Here is a 15,735-nt window from a genome sequence, read left to right on the forward strand (position 1 = left end):
CGACAGCCGTCCAGCCAGGGTTTCTTCGCACGTAAGATCCATTTCCACGTCATCTGGGAATCAGGACGACACTTCAGAACTTGACCACCATTCAAGTTTCAATGTAATGCAACAAAATGCAGTAAAAATGAACTCTAATGAGCGCGCGAAAATATTTACGGCTACGAAAGTATCCAAACGCAGTAACCAAACCAAGGACCATGGAAATGTACCGCTTTTGCTGGTAGACGCCATATTCGAACTACGGAAGGCGCTCACCAGCACACACCACGCACTGTGACGTCATCAACTATCTCCCGTTGTAAATGTTTTGTTCTTGTTTGCGATAAAGGCGGCTGTTGGGATACAGTGTTTAGAATATACCGCTCACTAATTCGATCGAGGACGCCGAAGTTGCACCGAAAGCAAAGCATGCCAGCGGCTACAGCAAGAGGGCGCTGCTGACAGTGGGTCTGCGAAAGCTTTTCAGGCGAAAACCTTTCTTGGCTCATCACCGGCGTGCGCATAAAGTGTCTTTCCGCAGAATGGTTGAACGAAAGGCAGATCCAAAGACAATCCAACACAATCCACGTAAGGCTAAAAATACAAAATACCCAATCCAGACATGATTACATGGTTGCAATACTGAATGGCATTGTATGACTAGCCACATTAGCCATTGCCCGAATCCAAGTCGCAGCCAGAATACAATCCATAAACCATATAACAAGCCAATATCAAATCTAGTCATGATTAGGTAGCTATTGTGATGACTCGAGTTGGGTGTATACACTGGGCATGAAGAGATAGAGGCACAGACTCGGGATATAATTTTAAACATATTTAATTAAAACAACTGACTCAGTTTCGCTTACGGCTCGCCGTCACAGGGCTGTGTTGGCGTCGTGCGGCACGGGCTCGAAGAAGGGCTGGAATGCCGAATGCTGCTGTTCGCCGTCACTGGGCTGTGGCACTGCATCGGCGTGGTGCTGCACGGGCCCCGAAGAAGAACTGGGTGTTCGTCACGGCCAGGCGGTGGAATGCCGAGGGCTCCGGCTGCTTCCTTGTTTCCATCTGGCGGAGGGATGAACTGCCAGGTGGGGAGTCAGGATGACAGGGGCCGAGCTTGAACGGCGCCTAGACCCCGGGCTCGCAGGTCGTGACGCAGCCAGTCTTCTGCCCTGCTCGTTTTCTGTTCTAACGTCTCGTCCGCTGCCTGCGATCTTCTCTCCCGCTCTCTCTCTTTCGTCTCCTCTTTTAAACCTTTTCGCTGCATTGCTGTGCCTCCTTTCCATGGGTTGACCGGTTTCCGCGGCCGCCGACTGCCTTTGTTAGGCCCCCCTCTCCCCACCCACAGCTTTTGCCCTTTCGGCCTTTTGCAGGTCCCGTCCCCAGGGAGTAGTCAGTGGCTGTCCATATATGGGCATATTTTCGTCCCGTGGTACCAAATATGAGCATGCCTACAGTTTGGCCACTCGACGCCGGCCTGGCGCTTTCAGCAGTGTCTATGAGTCACTGACCGGCGTCCGCAGCCTCGTGCACGCGAACGAGCCGTCACATCCACTCATTTCAAGAATGTTCGCCGAACATTAGGAGTTCACCGTACACACACAAACACACACCACATTTAGGGTATGATTTCACGAATGTCACTGTTTTCTTCGTCACGAGCAGTGAGCCAGGGCATGATTTCAAAAGTATTCACTGTAATACCCTTCGAGTGCACAATGAGAAAATAATGAACGCTACATTCAAAATTTTTGAAAACGAGCAAACAAAAATCCAACTTAAATCAATGCGAGCGTTAGGTACAAAACAATATTTTTTTTCTTTTCAGGAGAGAGTTCAGCTGTTTCATCCTTTCTAGCTGTTAGCTAGAGACTTCTGGGTCAACCAGTCGGTTATGGAAATGGTACCGAGCAGCTGGAAGGAGAGATGGAGCGGGAACCGGGTCAGCTGGCATTGCTTGATGCAATGTTGTCTGCGTTATAGTTTTGGCCGATTGCAATGCCTCTTCCTCAAGAATTGCGTCACCGAGCTGCGTCTGCAGAAAGTACTACAGTTCATCACTGGGACTACAGTTTTCGTGCCGGCTGCTCCTGCCCCGTGCTGTAATGCGGGGTTGTTAACAGTGGCAAGGACTGTGCGCTGGTTGTTCTCCTCCTCTCATTTCCGTGAGGTAACCGTGTCGGCAAGAGACGAGTAGGCTGGTGCTTGCTTTAGTCAGTTAACGAGAACTAAAGCCATCGATGCCCCTGAGACCTCCAGAATCCTGAAATTGACAGCGTAGAGCTGCTCTATTATTCGGTACGGTCCATACTGCCTTCCCTCATGTCGGCTGCATCCCGTAATGCTTCCACTGTCACGTCATGGACCCCTTACAATGTAGATGTCAGTTCTCCTTGATAATCCTCCAGCGACCCGTATGACATTCGTTGCTTTCCGTCAACGACCGCATTTGCGTGTCTGGGTCGCGGCCAAATAAAAGGTAGAAAGGCGAGTCACCAGACCTCTCGTGTACCGCCGTGTTATATGCAAAAACAGCAAACGGTATTTATAAATACCAATCATGTTGCCCTCGCGAAACGTAGTGGGATAACAGTTGGCTTGCAGTTCGGTTATGCTGCTCCACAGCACCGTTACAAGGCGGGTGGTAAGGGGTTGCCCACCTTTTGTCCATCCCAAGAAGCCGATAGACCTCGTTCATCAATCTCGAAAGTTTGGCCCTTGATCCGTTAATAGCTGCCGTGGAACGCCGTACCGCAAAACGACCGCTTCTACAAAGGCGCGTGCCATGGTTTCTGCTTTTTGGTCAGGCAGTGCCGTTATTTAAGCGTATTTCGTCAGGTGATCCACATACACCAGTGCATGTTCCTCTCGTCTTCGTTGGAAGCGGATCCATATCCATACAAACCCTTTCAAAAGGCGTCGAGACCTCCTCAAATTCCTGAAGGGGGGCTGGCCTGCGGTTTTTCGGGGTCTTTCTAGGTAACACTGGCAGTTAGCGCAAGCGCAGTATTCTGGAACGTCAGAACGCATGCTTTGCCAGTGGTAGTACCGCTCCAACCTTCTCCGTGTCTTTGCTACTCCACAGTGGCCCGCGTACGCGGCATCTTGAAAAATCCTCAATATGCGTGGTACTAGTGGCCTAGGCACCACGACTCTTTCCCATGCCTGGCGAGCCTTTCTTTCTGACTGAATATGCCATGCGCGCTTTCCTACTGTCCCTTGGTTGTCCACCAAATAAGCATTGTCAGGGTCATCGGTGATCCCCCCCACCGAAGTAGCACGAAAAAAAAATTTCTCTAGTGTTTTGTAATTTCGCTGTTCAGTGCAGAGATCCTCCATGTCTATGGCAGGACAAAACTCATTGGTGGCGCACTGTTCCCAAGGGCGCGGGATCGAATCCCGGCCTCGGCGGCAGCTTTTCGATGGCGGCGACAAATAAGGCACCTGTGCGCTGTGCGATGCCAGTGCACGTTAAAGAACCCCAGGTGGTCGAAATTTCTGAAGTCCTTCACTACGGCGTCTCTAGCCTGAGTTGCTTTGGGACGTTAAACCCCACAAACCAACCATCATTGATGGTGTGAACCAAATTTCTACTTAACGCGTCCGTGTTAGTATGCGCCTTTCCTGGTTTGTTTTCTATCTCAAAATCTTATTCCTGAAGCTGCAGGTTCCACGGCGCGAGGTGCGAGCTTGAATCTTTCATTTACCAGCCACATAAGGGGCTGGCAGTCAGTCACTAGCGTGAACGTGCGGCCGTAGAGATAGCACCGAAAATGCCGCACGGCCCAAACTACCGAGACACTCGCGCTGAGTGGCACTCTAACGCTGCTCAACTGGGCTAAATTGCCGGCTTGCGAACGCGACTGGGTGCCCCCTGCCTTCAAAGTTCTGAGGTAGCACCGCACCTGTAACAAACTTGGAGGCGTCGGTAGCCACAATAAAAGGTCTGCTAAAGTCAAGATATCTCAGCAAAGGGGCCGTTACTAGTTTTCTTTTAGCTCCTTGAACGCCGTCTGTGCCTTCCGACCATAGGAACTCCGTGTTTTTTGAAGTTAATGCCGTCAATGGCTTCGTGATTCCGGCAAAGTCTCGAACATGCCTTCTGTAATATCCGAGCAAGCCAGGAAACTCGCGCACATCTCGGACTCCGGCTGGCCTCGAGAAGTCACGGACGCTACTTAGTTTACCTGATCCTGGTTTTATTCCATCCGCCAAAACGATATGTCCAAGGCGTCTGACTTGCTGCTGGAGAAACTGGCACTTCGAAGGTTTCAATTGTAAGCCAGCGGCTCGCAATCTGATCATTTGATCAGCATCTCCTCGACTGCCTCCACGCGATCAGGTAATGTGCTGCTATAAATGATGATATCGTTCATGTAGACAAGTACCTCTTTCCCAGCATACCAGCCAAGATTACGTCCGCGATTCTCTGCCAGACGATAGGGCTGTTAACAAGTCCCATCGGCATGCGTCTCCACTGAAAATGGTCAGATTGAGTGTTAAATGCGGTTTTCTCGACATCCTGCGGATCCATTTCGATCTGCAAAAACCCTGATGCAAGGTCGACAACCGTAAAATAATTGGCTGACCCTAGCTGCGCGAAGGTTTCCTGTACTTGTGGCAGGGAGTAGGGGTCTATCCTCGTAACGGAATTCAATCGCCTGTAGTCTATTATCAATCGAAATGAACTTCGGGTTTCTCAACTAGAAGCGCAGGTGCTCACCACGGAGGTTTGGAGTGCTCGACAATGCCATTATCGGTCAACTCCTGGACCTGTCTATCCATTTACTTTCTTTGTAAGTAAGGAATTCTATAGGGCCGTCGGTACACTGGCGGTGAGTCGCTGGTGAAAATACGGGGCTACCTTCCCAAGTCCAGCTTTGATGCAGCGAATGCATCGGAGTAACGATATTGGAGACTTAACTCTATCTCGCTCATGGCTCTCGATATGACAGAGGTCGAAATGAGGGATCGCTTCTTTAAATTTCCCTTTACTGACGAGCCTAGCGGAGCAAACTGCGACACCCGTCTAATCCGCCTCAGCCGTAGTAAATGTAGCTACGTTTTTGTTCTTCGGCAGGCGGAGCTCTTGTGAGTAGTTACAAAAGCGGACAGGAGCACTTTTCTTGGACCCTACCGTGACAACACAGCCCACACCACTCGGTCCTATTGCGAGCCCTTCTATAAGCTCAAGCACTCCTATGTGTCATTCATCAATGTCAGCCAAAACCGCTCAAACACGTATCTCTGACCGAGGTGGCACCACTGTTTTTCTTATTGTCCGAACACTAACTCCCGCGCGTTTTAGCAAGTCTTCCGTGCAATGCTCCGCATAGTCCACCCGTTCAACACACTCAGCCTCTCGGTATTGTAATGGTATCAGACACCCGCGACAGGAAAGGCTTAGTATGGGATGGATGCAATGTTGCCGCAGCATGTCCTGACCCATGAGACCCGCTATCTCGTCCAGTAGCGACACAGCGTCGGAAAAAATGTAGCTGGGATGGTCAAAGCTCTCGCTTCCAATAGTAAATCGGAAAAGATACCGGCCGCCAGTTCCAAGATTCGCTCCTGTGATCCCCACAAACCTTACATAAGCATATTGTTGAACCTCATGCACCTGCCTATCTCCCTTCCTTGTCAGCAGATCGAAAGACTTGCTTTAGGAGCGTTATTCTGGAGCCATAGTCCACCAACAGATTGCAATTGATCCCATTCACCACTAATTTGAACTTGGGCATGGACTCTCCGAACACGCTTACAATAACACGGCTATTCGGGCTCATTCCCGCAACCGGCTCGGCTGCGGGGGTCTGTACGCGATTTTTTTTTTTTGGACAGTAGTTTTTTGTTCCGCCTCAATCAGAGTAAGATCCATGTTTAGGCAACAGCGCAAAAGGACAGAGACAAGTGGAAGGAGGTACACAACGACGACGCTGAACTTACAACTGGCTTTATTAGGAAAAACACAGATCAATATATACTCTACTCAATCAGCGCACATGCGCAATGTCAGAAACATGCGTCAAACCCAGACGTACTTATCAGGATAAAATCAATTTAAATCAAACATGCGTGGGCAATGAGCCTTTTAACCTTTGTGAAGTAGGCTCATTTCTCTGGCTAACAAAGACACGGATGGTGTGCTGACACACCCGTCTGTTTTTCTGATGATATGGAAAGCCTCAGCCAGCTCTCTTGTGCGCCGGTCATTATGCGCAAACAACGCTTCTGTATCTACAAAAAATGGAACACATTTACATGAAAAGCAATGTTTGGCTAGGTTTGTGGCTTGTTTGTCTAATGGTTGGTTGGTTTGTGGGGTTTAACGTCCCAAAGCAACTCAGGTTATGAGAGACGCCGTAGTAGAGGACTCCGGAAATTCAGACCACCTGGGGTTCTTTAACGTGCACTGACATCGCACAGCACACGGGCGCCTTGCTTTTAGCCTCCATCGAAAAGCGGCCGCCGAGGCCGGGATTCGATCCCGCGTCCTTGGGAACAGTAGTCGAGCGCCGTAACCACTGCGCCACCCCGGCGGGGTGTTTGTCTAATGCATTACAATGCTCCATGAGCCTAACGTTGATACATCGGCCAGTTTGGCCGATCTACGTTCGGCCACATGAAAGCGGTATTTGGTACACAACACCCTTTTGACACGGAACGTACTTACTCAAATGATTAATATTACACTTATGTCTATTGCGTCCTTCACTCTTCCTTTGAATGGCAGCCCCCAATTTTTCTAGCTTGTTAGGGGCTGAGAATACCACATCCACTCCGTGCTTAGCTCCCACTTTCTTTAACCTGTGTGACAAGGCATGCACATATGGCATTACCGCCACCTTCTTGCGTTCTCTAGGAACCTTTTGCAGCTCCGAACCGTGTTCTGAATATTTTAACTTTCGGATAACTTTGTCTGCACAAGATACTAGAACGGCGTCAGGGTGCCCCGCATCCTTACACCTCTTAATCTGAGTGGCGATACTAGTGCTCATTTGATGAGGGCAAGACTTTTGAACTGCCATCCTTAAACAACTATTAACTATAGCGGTTTTCACAAGCTTAGAGTGAAAGGATTTATAATTCAGCAAGGGCTTCTCACTTCTGGGAGAATACTGCCAACAGATATGATCCGGTTGAAACGTCAATTTTAAATCAAGAAACTGAAGAACACCTCCCTGAGGAATTTCGTGCGTGAATTTCAGTCCCGACCCATTTCTTGTGAACACTTCAAGAACTCGTGTCACATCCTCAGGTTCCAGGGACCCTCCAACCACTAGGAAATCGTCCACATAGCGGAAAATGCGGGATACAGCTCCATCTAGATCAGTCTCTATTTTCTTGTCAACCTGGCTTAGGAAAATGTTGCTTAGGATAGGGGCTACTTTTGCGCCTATGCACACCCCCGATTTCTGCATAAAAATCTTACCATCCCACATAACATAGGTATTATCGAGATAAAAAGATAGCAATTCCAAGAATGATTCCGTTGAAATTCCACAGTTATTTTGAAACAAGCATTCGTCACTGTGTTCTGTAATAGATTGTCGCACATACCGCATCAGTTGGCTATGTGGAAGCGAATAATACAAATCAACTACGTCCACACTAAACCCGGTGTGAGGAACAGATTTGTTGTCCATTAGAAATCTTGTCACTGCTTCCGAGTTAGGTACCTGGAAAGGGTCGGCTACTTGTAATGAAGACAAATGTTTTGAAAGGTATGAGGACACAACGAACTGCCAAGTGTAGTGCTCCGAAACAATAGCTCTGAACGGAATATTGGGCTTATGTGTTTTAGCTGAAAAGAAAATTTCCAGAACAGAGGCCTCAGCATCTTTAACTTTCTTTGCCAGTCCTTCGAGGTTTAGCCTTTGCAGTAAACCTACAGCCTTCTGCTTGCACCTCATTGGGTTCCTTTTAACACTTTTAAAATTCCTTATGGCCGCTTCACGTGCTTTGCCAGCGAACTGATCCTCAGAAAGTACGACAAAAAATCCTTCTTTATCTGACTGTACGACGCGTAAGTGATTGTCGTACATGTAGTTCACTAGGGAGCGAAACTGAAAACGCTGCCCGCCTGTCTGACCACAAGTAGCAATCGCATCAACGCATTCCGACTCGCATCTGGCTCTATCATCAGCCGGAGCTTTACACGATACACCGCGAGCAAGTGCAAGCTTTTCAATAATTTGCATACCAGATTCAAGGCAAAACTTCGGCCCCTGACGTAAAGTTCTTTCCTGCTTGGCATCCACTGTTATGTCACCAAGGATCAGGAGCTTTCCTTCAACGTGCTGACGTCTTGCAGGCTTGGGAAGAGATGGGCGGACGACGTTCCACAAAAATTCTGTAAGTTGGTCAGTAGTTGCACACCACTCACGAAAGATGCGCTGATTAATGCGTGAGCTCCCGCCGCTGCACCTAGTCCGTAACATGTCTCTGAAAAATCTTGCTTGGCGCCACCATTCACTTCTCAAAATCTTGCAAATCCTCTTCGTGTGGCCCAAAGACGGTTGCAGCCAACCGCACAAGGCCTGCAGGTCCTGAGGGCATGTGTTATGACGGCAGTGCCAAGACGCCGTCCGCGCTCGGCAAATACACACGCAGATGAGTGATGAAAGCACAGCTGGGTTGAGCAAGTCTACATTTTGACACATCAAAGAGGCCCACGTACAAGAAATGAACTGTAGCAGAACGGAGGTTTGGGCTAGTTGGTGATCATCCATGTTTAGGCAACAGCGCAAAAGGACAGAGACAAGTGGAAGGAGGTTCACAACGACGACGCTGAACTTACAACTGGCTTTATTAGGAAAAACACAGATCAATATATGCTCTACTCAATCAGCGCACATGCGCAATGTCAGAAACATGCGTCAAACCCAGACGTACTTATCAGGATAAAATCAATTTAAATCAAACATGCGTGGGCAATGAGCCTTTTAACCTTTGTGAAGTAGGCTCATTTCTCTGGCTGACAAAGACACGGATGGTGTGCTGACACACCCGTCTGTTTTTCTGATGATATGGAAAGCCTCAGCCAGCTCTCTTGTGCGCCGGTCATTATGCGCAAACAACGCTTCTGTATCTACAAAAAATGGAACACATTTGCATGAAAAGCAATGTTTGGCTAGGTTTGTGGCTTGTTTGTCTAATGCATTACAATGCTCCATGAGCCTAACGCCATGAGCTCCATGAGCCTAACACAGGTTAAAGAAAGTGGGAGCTAAGCACGGAGTGGATGTGGTATTCTCAGCCCCTAACAAGCTAGAAAAATTGGGGGCTGCCATTCAAAGGAAGAGTGAAGGACGCAATAGACATAAGTGTAATATTAATCATTTGAGTAAGTACGTTCCGTGTCAAAAGGGTGTTGTGTACCAAATACCGCTTTCATGTGGCCGAACGTACAGGGTCGTCCACTTTAAGTGCGAACACGGCAGCGCGTGGCCGCGCTCCGCGAAGCGCCAGCGGATCCGGCGCGTTCGCGCATCGAAGCAAAGCCGCGCAGGCGCACAGGGGCCCGGAGGAGGAGCTTCGTGTCGTCTGCTACAGCGCTGGCGCGCACCTCGCTTGCATTGCTGGAAAGCAGACGACACAAAGCTCCTCCCCCGGGCCCCTGTGCGCCTGCGCGGCTTTGCTTCGATGCGCGAACGCGCCGGATCCGCTGGCGCTCCGCGGAGCGCGGCCACGCGGAGCCGTGTTCGCACTTAGAGTGGACGACCCTGTACATCGGCCAAACTGGCCGATGTATCAACGTTAGGCTCATGGAGCATTGTAATGCATTAGACAAACAAGCCACAAACCTAGCCAAACATTGCTTTTCATGTAAATGTGTTCCATTTTTTGTAGATACAGAAGCGTTGTTTGCGCATAATGACCGGCGCACAAGAGAGCTGGCTGAGGCTTTCCATATCATCAGAAAAACAGACGGGTGTGTCAGCACACCATCCGTGTCTTTGTCAGCCAGAGAAATGAGCCTACTTCACAAAGGTTAAAAGGCTCATTGCCCACGCATGTTTGATTTAAATTGATTTTATCCTGATAAGTACGTCTGGGTTTGACGCATGTTTCTGACATTGCGCATGTGCGCTGATTGAGTAGAGTATATATTGATCTGTGTTTTTCCTAATAAAGCCAGTTGTAAGTTCAGCGTCGTCGTTGTGAACCTCCTTCCACTTGTCTCTGTCCTTTTGCGCTGTTGCCTAAACATGAATGATCACCAACTAGCCCAAACCTCCGTTCTGCTACAGTGTAAGATGCAGCTCATTTGTCCGATCAAACTCGCGGCTTATCCTTGGACAGTTTCTAGCGACATGCCCGTAACCGCGACAACCATAGCAGCGAATCTGCTTTTCACGATTACGGAAATTGCCTCTCTTGTTTGACCTTAATCCTTCCGCAAAGAGCGCCTACAGTTGGTCTAGCCTGTCGGCTAGCAGGGTTACAATTGCGGCTGCGCTTACTCCTTTGGCTCTGTTACCAACCTCCCTTTTTCCTCAATGGAGGCCTGCAAATCGTTGCGCTCATCGTTTAAGGCTGCCTGAACAGCCCCTTCAAAAGTAGCTGGCGACTTCGACAGCACAAACCTGCGCACTGCATTCCTCAGCCTGGTGATAAACTGGCACTTCATATGCTCTAGAAGCAGTTTTTTGGCGTGCTTTTGCTTAGCACTATCACGCACTGGCTCTCGCGCTAGAGTATCATTACCAAGGAAGCGTAAACGGGAAGCAAACGCGCAAGCATCTTCTCCCGGCTTCGGTCTAGCGTCGAGAAACCGCTAGAGCTTTACACTGGGACGATCCCTGTCACAGTACTTAAACGCTAGTATCTTACATTCCGCAATGTCCTTGCTTTCTTTACTCCCTCCTTTCTCCAGGCAAAATTTCGTGCTGCCCTGGGCATTCTACATTTCGCCATCCCCAGCTATTGTTCTTCATTTAAACTGCTCATCTTTCCTACTTGTTCTAACATTAAAACATTATGTGATAGACGGCCCTTTATCATCACCAATGAATTTCTCAATGTCTCCACCATGCTAGAGAAAGCAAATACGCTTGGCCCGAAGGGCTGTGCACTCGACTATGCTCCTTCTGTTTTAACAAATTGTCAATGCCTGAAGCTCCTCTCGCTGGGGGTACAAATGATTTAAGTATAGACCCCAATTCTAACATCAATATGATGACTCTAGTCCCTTAAAGTGATCCTCGGTCCACACGGGGCATGAGGAGGTGGAGGCACAGACTCGGGATATAATTTTAAACATAATTAATTAAAGCAACCCGCTCATTTTCGCTAACGGCACGCCATCACTGGGCTGTGTCGCTGCGATGGCGTGGTGCGGCACGGATGGTTTCCATCCCAAGTACAGACATTTTTAGTTTGTGTTATAATCGGCCAGACACACAAAATATATTATTGGTACTTAATAGTCAGTGAGTGCGCAGGAAAAAAAGTATTTCCGCCTTGTCGTGCAAGTCAGTCACCTAAACTGCGTTACGAGGAAGCGTGAATTTTCCCCGCTGTTAGCAATGGGTCCCACAGTATGCAAAGTAACAAAGCGCGCGTTTCGTGCCACATAATAATATCCATACAAGGCGTACAAATATTCATAAGTGCACTCAAATGGTTCCAGTAAAACCACTTTTCGATTGGGACACGACAGCCTTTGAACGCGCTTTATTATAATTCCGTCTAGGGATGTGGCTGTACTTAAGCAATCATGCTGCCGGCATGACCTTGCAATATGAGCCGTCTTGTGAGCGAGCTAGCTCCTTCAACATGGCCTGCTGAACTGGAATAAACTCAATGCCGAGAAAGAATATCTCAAAACGCTGCCACTGATCGCATGCCGTCTCGACCTTTTCGAGCGCGATCGGTCAGCATTCAGTATAGATTCGCTCGGAAGAGCAATAAAGCAAACTAATAAATGCTTGTTCGTTCTCCCAGAAATACGTGAACGCACGAGTATAAGAGAAACGGTGCTTACTGTCAACTACACAATTCAGGCCTGCAACGGATAACGTTTGCCGCTTCGCTTTTTGCACAGCTGAAAGACACATTTCGGAGCTTTTAGAACGGAAGAAACACGTGCCGCTGGCCACCTTCGATCAAATATCGCACCACACTGCGCCAGAGCTTGACGGCATTAAGAAAAACACAGCGAGCTGTCATCCCGCGAGACCAAATCCTCTGCACCACGCATATAGCAGCCGAATGTTTTTCCCACCAGGCGAAACCACGTGGCGGCCACGCCCTTCGCTCTTCCTCCGATACGTCATTCGTGACGTAGGTCAGAGAGGTCCATTGGGTATAACGTCTTAATGGCAATGAATGACTTGCAACGCTAGTTATAGCCTTAATTCCAGTCGTAGCCAACAATGCAATTCAGAATCCAGATAACAAGCCAACCAAAGCCAACGCAAGAAGCCATTGTGGGCATTCGCATTACCGCCCGTTAGCAGTGCCGGCCTTTAGGGTGGGCGACCAGTGGGGTCGCACAGGGCGCCATTATGAAGGCGGCGTCGACCTGCACTGAGTGTACTCACCCCCGCCCCCCCCCCCCCCCCCTTCCTCTCCGCCCCGCCCCCTCCTTGTCTTGCATCCTTCACAAGAGATATTATAGTCGTGTGTTCACTGAAGTGAGGGAAGCAACATGTTTGCTTGCAGAATCCCCAAAACGGAGGCCGCCAAGGAGGAATGGACCTTTCCAGAAACCGCCTGGAGTGGCATCGGGAAGTGGCGTGGTTTCTGCCTTCTTTTATGGTACACTGCAACATAGGTCAGCAATTTAGGAGGGACGGGGGGTGACAGAGGGGTTGAGGGCGTTAAGAAACGTTACCGAACTGTCCGTCTAGTGTCCGTCTCAGTTCGTTTTTTTTTTTTGTCATTTAATTAAAGCTCCTTTCAACGCGTGCTTTAAGTGATGACGGTTTCTTTTTTTTCTGCATGCTCCACGGTGGAAACATCGTTAGAGCGCGCCGCTTCGAAACAAAAACATATTTCTTGAGCTGGAAAACGGATCTGAACGTCGACTGGTTGCCTTGTTGATCTCCTTTTTGAGGAGCGCAGTAATTTTAGACCGTGAGCCTCTAATGAGTCAGCCGCTGGGAAAATTAGTTTTGAACGAAAGAAATGATTCTACTTATGAGCGTTAGAAAAATATTAGCGGACAAAATTAAACTGCCTAATTTCTGATTAAATAGCGACTTTGTTTTTATACTGTTGCTATGTGCATGGAATTGACAGGACAAAATTTCGCGCAATGGTGTCTGCATATGCCTTCTATTAAGCACCATTCTAAGCAAGATTTCTAAAAGAATAGGCAGGTAGAAATGCCAAATTTACAAGTATCGAAAATTTTCAAGGAGAAAAGGAAACAGAGAAACGCTTTGTATAGTAGAAAAAGCCCACTTTTCGTAATAGGCTCAAACTAACCTGATCTAGCCTGGCAAGCATCGCACGGCATATAACATGACTTGAGCAGGTTCTGCTCATATTGACAACAATAATTTTTCTCCGCTGAACATGAGTGTGAAGTGGTGAGCTAAACTTTCTCCACACTAGTCCCCAGCCGAGGCATTATTATTCAGCACCGAATAAATACATAACGATAAGCGCATCATAGAATCCACGTTGTTGTTTGAGACTTTAAAACTTCCATTTATATGTCGCATGAGTGGGTTGAGTTGTACTTCTATGTAACATGCATATGATCTCTCTTATCCTTCTTTCAATATGGCCTTTACCATTTTCACTTGGAGGGCACCTCATATTAATGGGAGCGCGTAAGGGCCCCGTCTCGCAGAAAAGCCGGTATCGACGTTGTGGTTGAAACGCGAAAATCAGAAAGTAAAGAAAGCAAGGTTTTTTGGAAACCCGTGGAGTCGCCTTCGCAGCGCGAGGCGGGCACACAACTCCGCCATATAACCGCATTGCTTCTCTCCGAATAGGGGTCCGCCTAATGTATGCATTGCCTTGGGACTGCGAGCTAATGTTTAGATGCCTCATTCAGTTCAGTTCAGTCGTTCAGTCGTGTCCGACTCTTCGTTACCCCAAATATGGACCATGTCACGCCACGCTTTCCGGTCTCTCACGATCTTCCTACCATCGCAAAACTTCATCTGCAGTGCCTCGAGGATGCCATCTAACCATCGCGTTCGCTGCCTACCCCTTCTCCGGCGACCCTCAACCTTTCCCAACATCAAATCTTTCTCCAGCGACTCCTCTCTTCTCATCAGATGACCAAAGTAGTTCAGCTTTAACTTAAGAACTTGACCCTCCAATGAGCAGTCAGGGTTTATGGTCGACAATATCGACTGATTTGATCTTCTGGCAGTCCAAGGAACTCTCAAGAGTCTTCGCCAGCACCACAATTTAAACGCGTCAATTCTTCGGTGGTCAGCCTTTTTCACAGTCCAACTCTCGCATCAATACATCACAGCTGGAAATGCCATAGCACGAGTTATACGGATCTTGGTTGGCAGACTAATGTCTCTGCTCTTTACTAGGCGGTCAAGGCTAACCATTGCTGTCTTTCCCAGAAGCAGGCGTCTCCTAATTTCATGGCTGCAGTCACCTTCCGAGGTAATCTTGGAGCCCAAGAAGAGAAAATCTGTCACAGCTTCCACTTCTTGTCCATTGATGTTCCAGGACTTGATAGGGCAAGACGCCATGATCTTTGTTTTTTTAATGTTCAGTTTAAGCCCAAACTTCTCACTCTCTTTTTGTACGCGCATCAGAAGTCTCTTGAGTTCCACTTCACTTTCTGCCATTAAAGTGGTATCATCCGCATATCTAAGGTTGTTGTTACGTTTTCCAGCAATCTTCACTCCAGCTGAAGACTCGTCCAGACCGGTCTTCCTCATGATGCACTCAGCATATAGGTAAATAGGCAGGGCGACAGTATGCAGCCTTGTCTCACCCATTTCTCAATCGGAAACCAATCAGTAAGACCATGCCCAGTTCTGACTGCGGCCTCTTGCCCTTCATGCAGGTTCCTGAGGAGACAGATGAGGTGAATTGGAACTCCCATCTCTTGGAGAGCTTGCCACAATCTGCTGTGATCTACGCAGTCAAACGCTTTCGCATAATCAATAAAGCAGAAGTAGATGGGTTTCTGGAACTCTCTTGCTTTTTCCATGATCCAGCGAAGGTTGGCAATTTGGTCTCTAGTTCCTCTGCCCTTGCGAAACCCAGCTTGCACGTCCGGAAGCTCCCGATCCACATACTGCTGCAGCCTACCTTGGAGGATTTTCAACATCACCTTGCTAGCATGCGAAATAAGCGCGACCGTGCGGTAGTTGGTACAATCTTTGGCACTGCCTTTCTTTGGAATGGGGATGTGAACTGACCTCCTCCAATCCTGTGGCCACTGCAGGGTTGTCCAAATCTTCTGACATAATGTATGCAGAATGTTAACAGCGTCATGGTTGAGGTTTTGAAGCAACTCCGCTGGAATGCCATCAATTCCGCTAGCTTTGTTCTTAGCAAGGATGGCTAAGGCCCATTCAACTTCACTCTTAGGATGCCCGGCTCGAGATCAGTAATCACAACCGTCTTATGTTGGGTTTGCACATTCGGGTCCTTCTTGTACAGTTCTTCTGTGTATTCCTGCCACCTCTTCTTTATCTCTGAGGCTTCAGTGGGGTCCTTGCCTCGTTTGTCCTTTATCACGCCCAGCTTAGCACAGAAGCTTCCTTTGATATCTTTGATTGTCTTATACAGAGCTCTTGTGTTCCTTAATTG

The 15,735-nt window shown here is 48.3% G+C and overlaps 1 protein-coding gene across 1 annotated transcript; it reads right to left on the reverse strand.

Moving 5' to 3' along the window:
- Positions 1-863: 863 nt before the first annotated feature.
- On the reverse strand, positions 864-8,744 carry LOC146183665 (uncharacterized). The gene is made up of 3 exons (XM_084608393.1): positions 8,192-8,744; positions 5,126-5,187; positions 864-968 (listed from the first exon to the last, which is right to left on the reverse strand). The coding sequence occupies exons 1-3, from the start codon at positions 8,718-8,720 to the stop codon at positions 864-866; spliced, it is 696 nt and encodes a 231-aa protein (XP_084464519.1). The 5' UTR covers positions 8,721-8,744.
- Positions 8,745-15,735: the final 6,991 nt, after the last annotated feature.

The sequence above is a fragment of the Amblyomma maculatum genome, chromosome 7, assembly GCF_055883805.1.
Source record: "Amblyomma maculatum isolate TAMU_Amacu chromosome 7, ASM5588380v1, whole genome shotgun sequence".
NCBI classification, from domain to species: Eukaryota; Metazoa; Arthropoda; class Arachnida; order Ixodida; family Ixodidae; genus Amblyomma; species Amblyomma maculatum.

Bases quoted from the DNA above. Each gene is read 5' to 3' on its own strand.
- LOC146183665 (XM_084608393.1), bottom strand. From the start codon at position 8,720: ATGGATGATCACCAACTAGCCCAAACCTCCGTTCTGCTACAGTTCATT. The intron at 5,188-8,191 runs GTATGCAAATTA...AATGACACATAG, and splicing joins GAAGTTTTGCCTTGAATCTG to GAGTGCTTGAGCTTATAGAA. The intron at 969-5,125 runs GTAGGGTCCAAG...GGGCCCGTGCAG, and splicing joins GTGTGGGCTGTGTTGTCACG to CACCACGCCGATGCAGTGCC.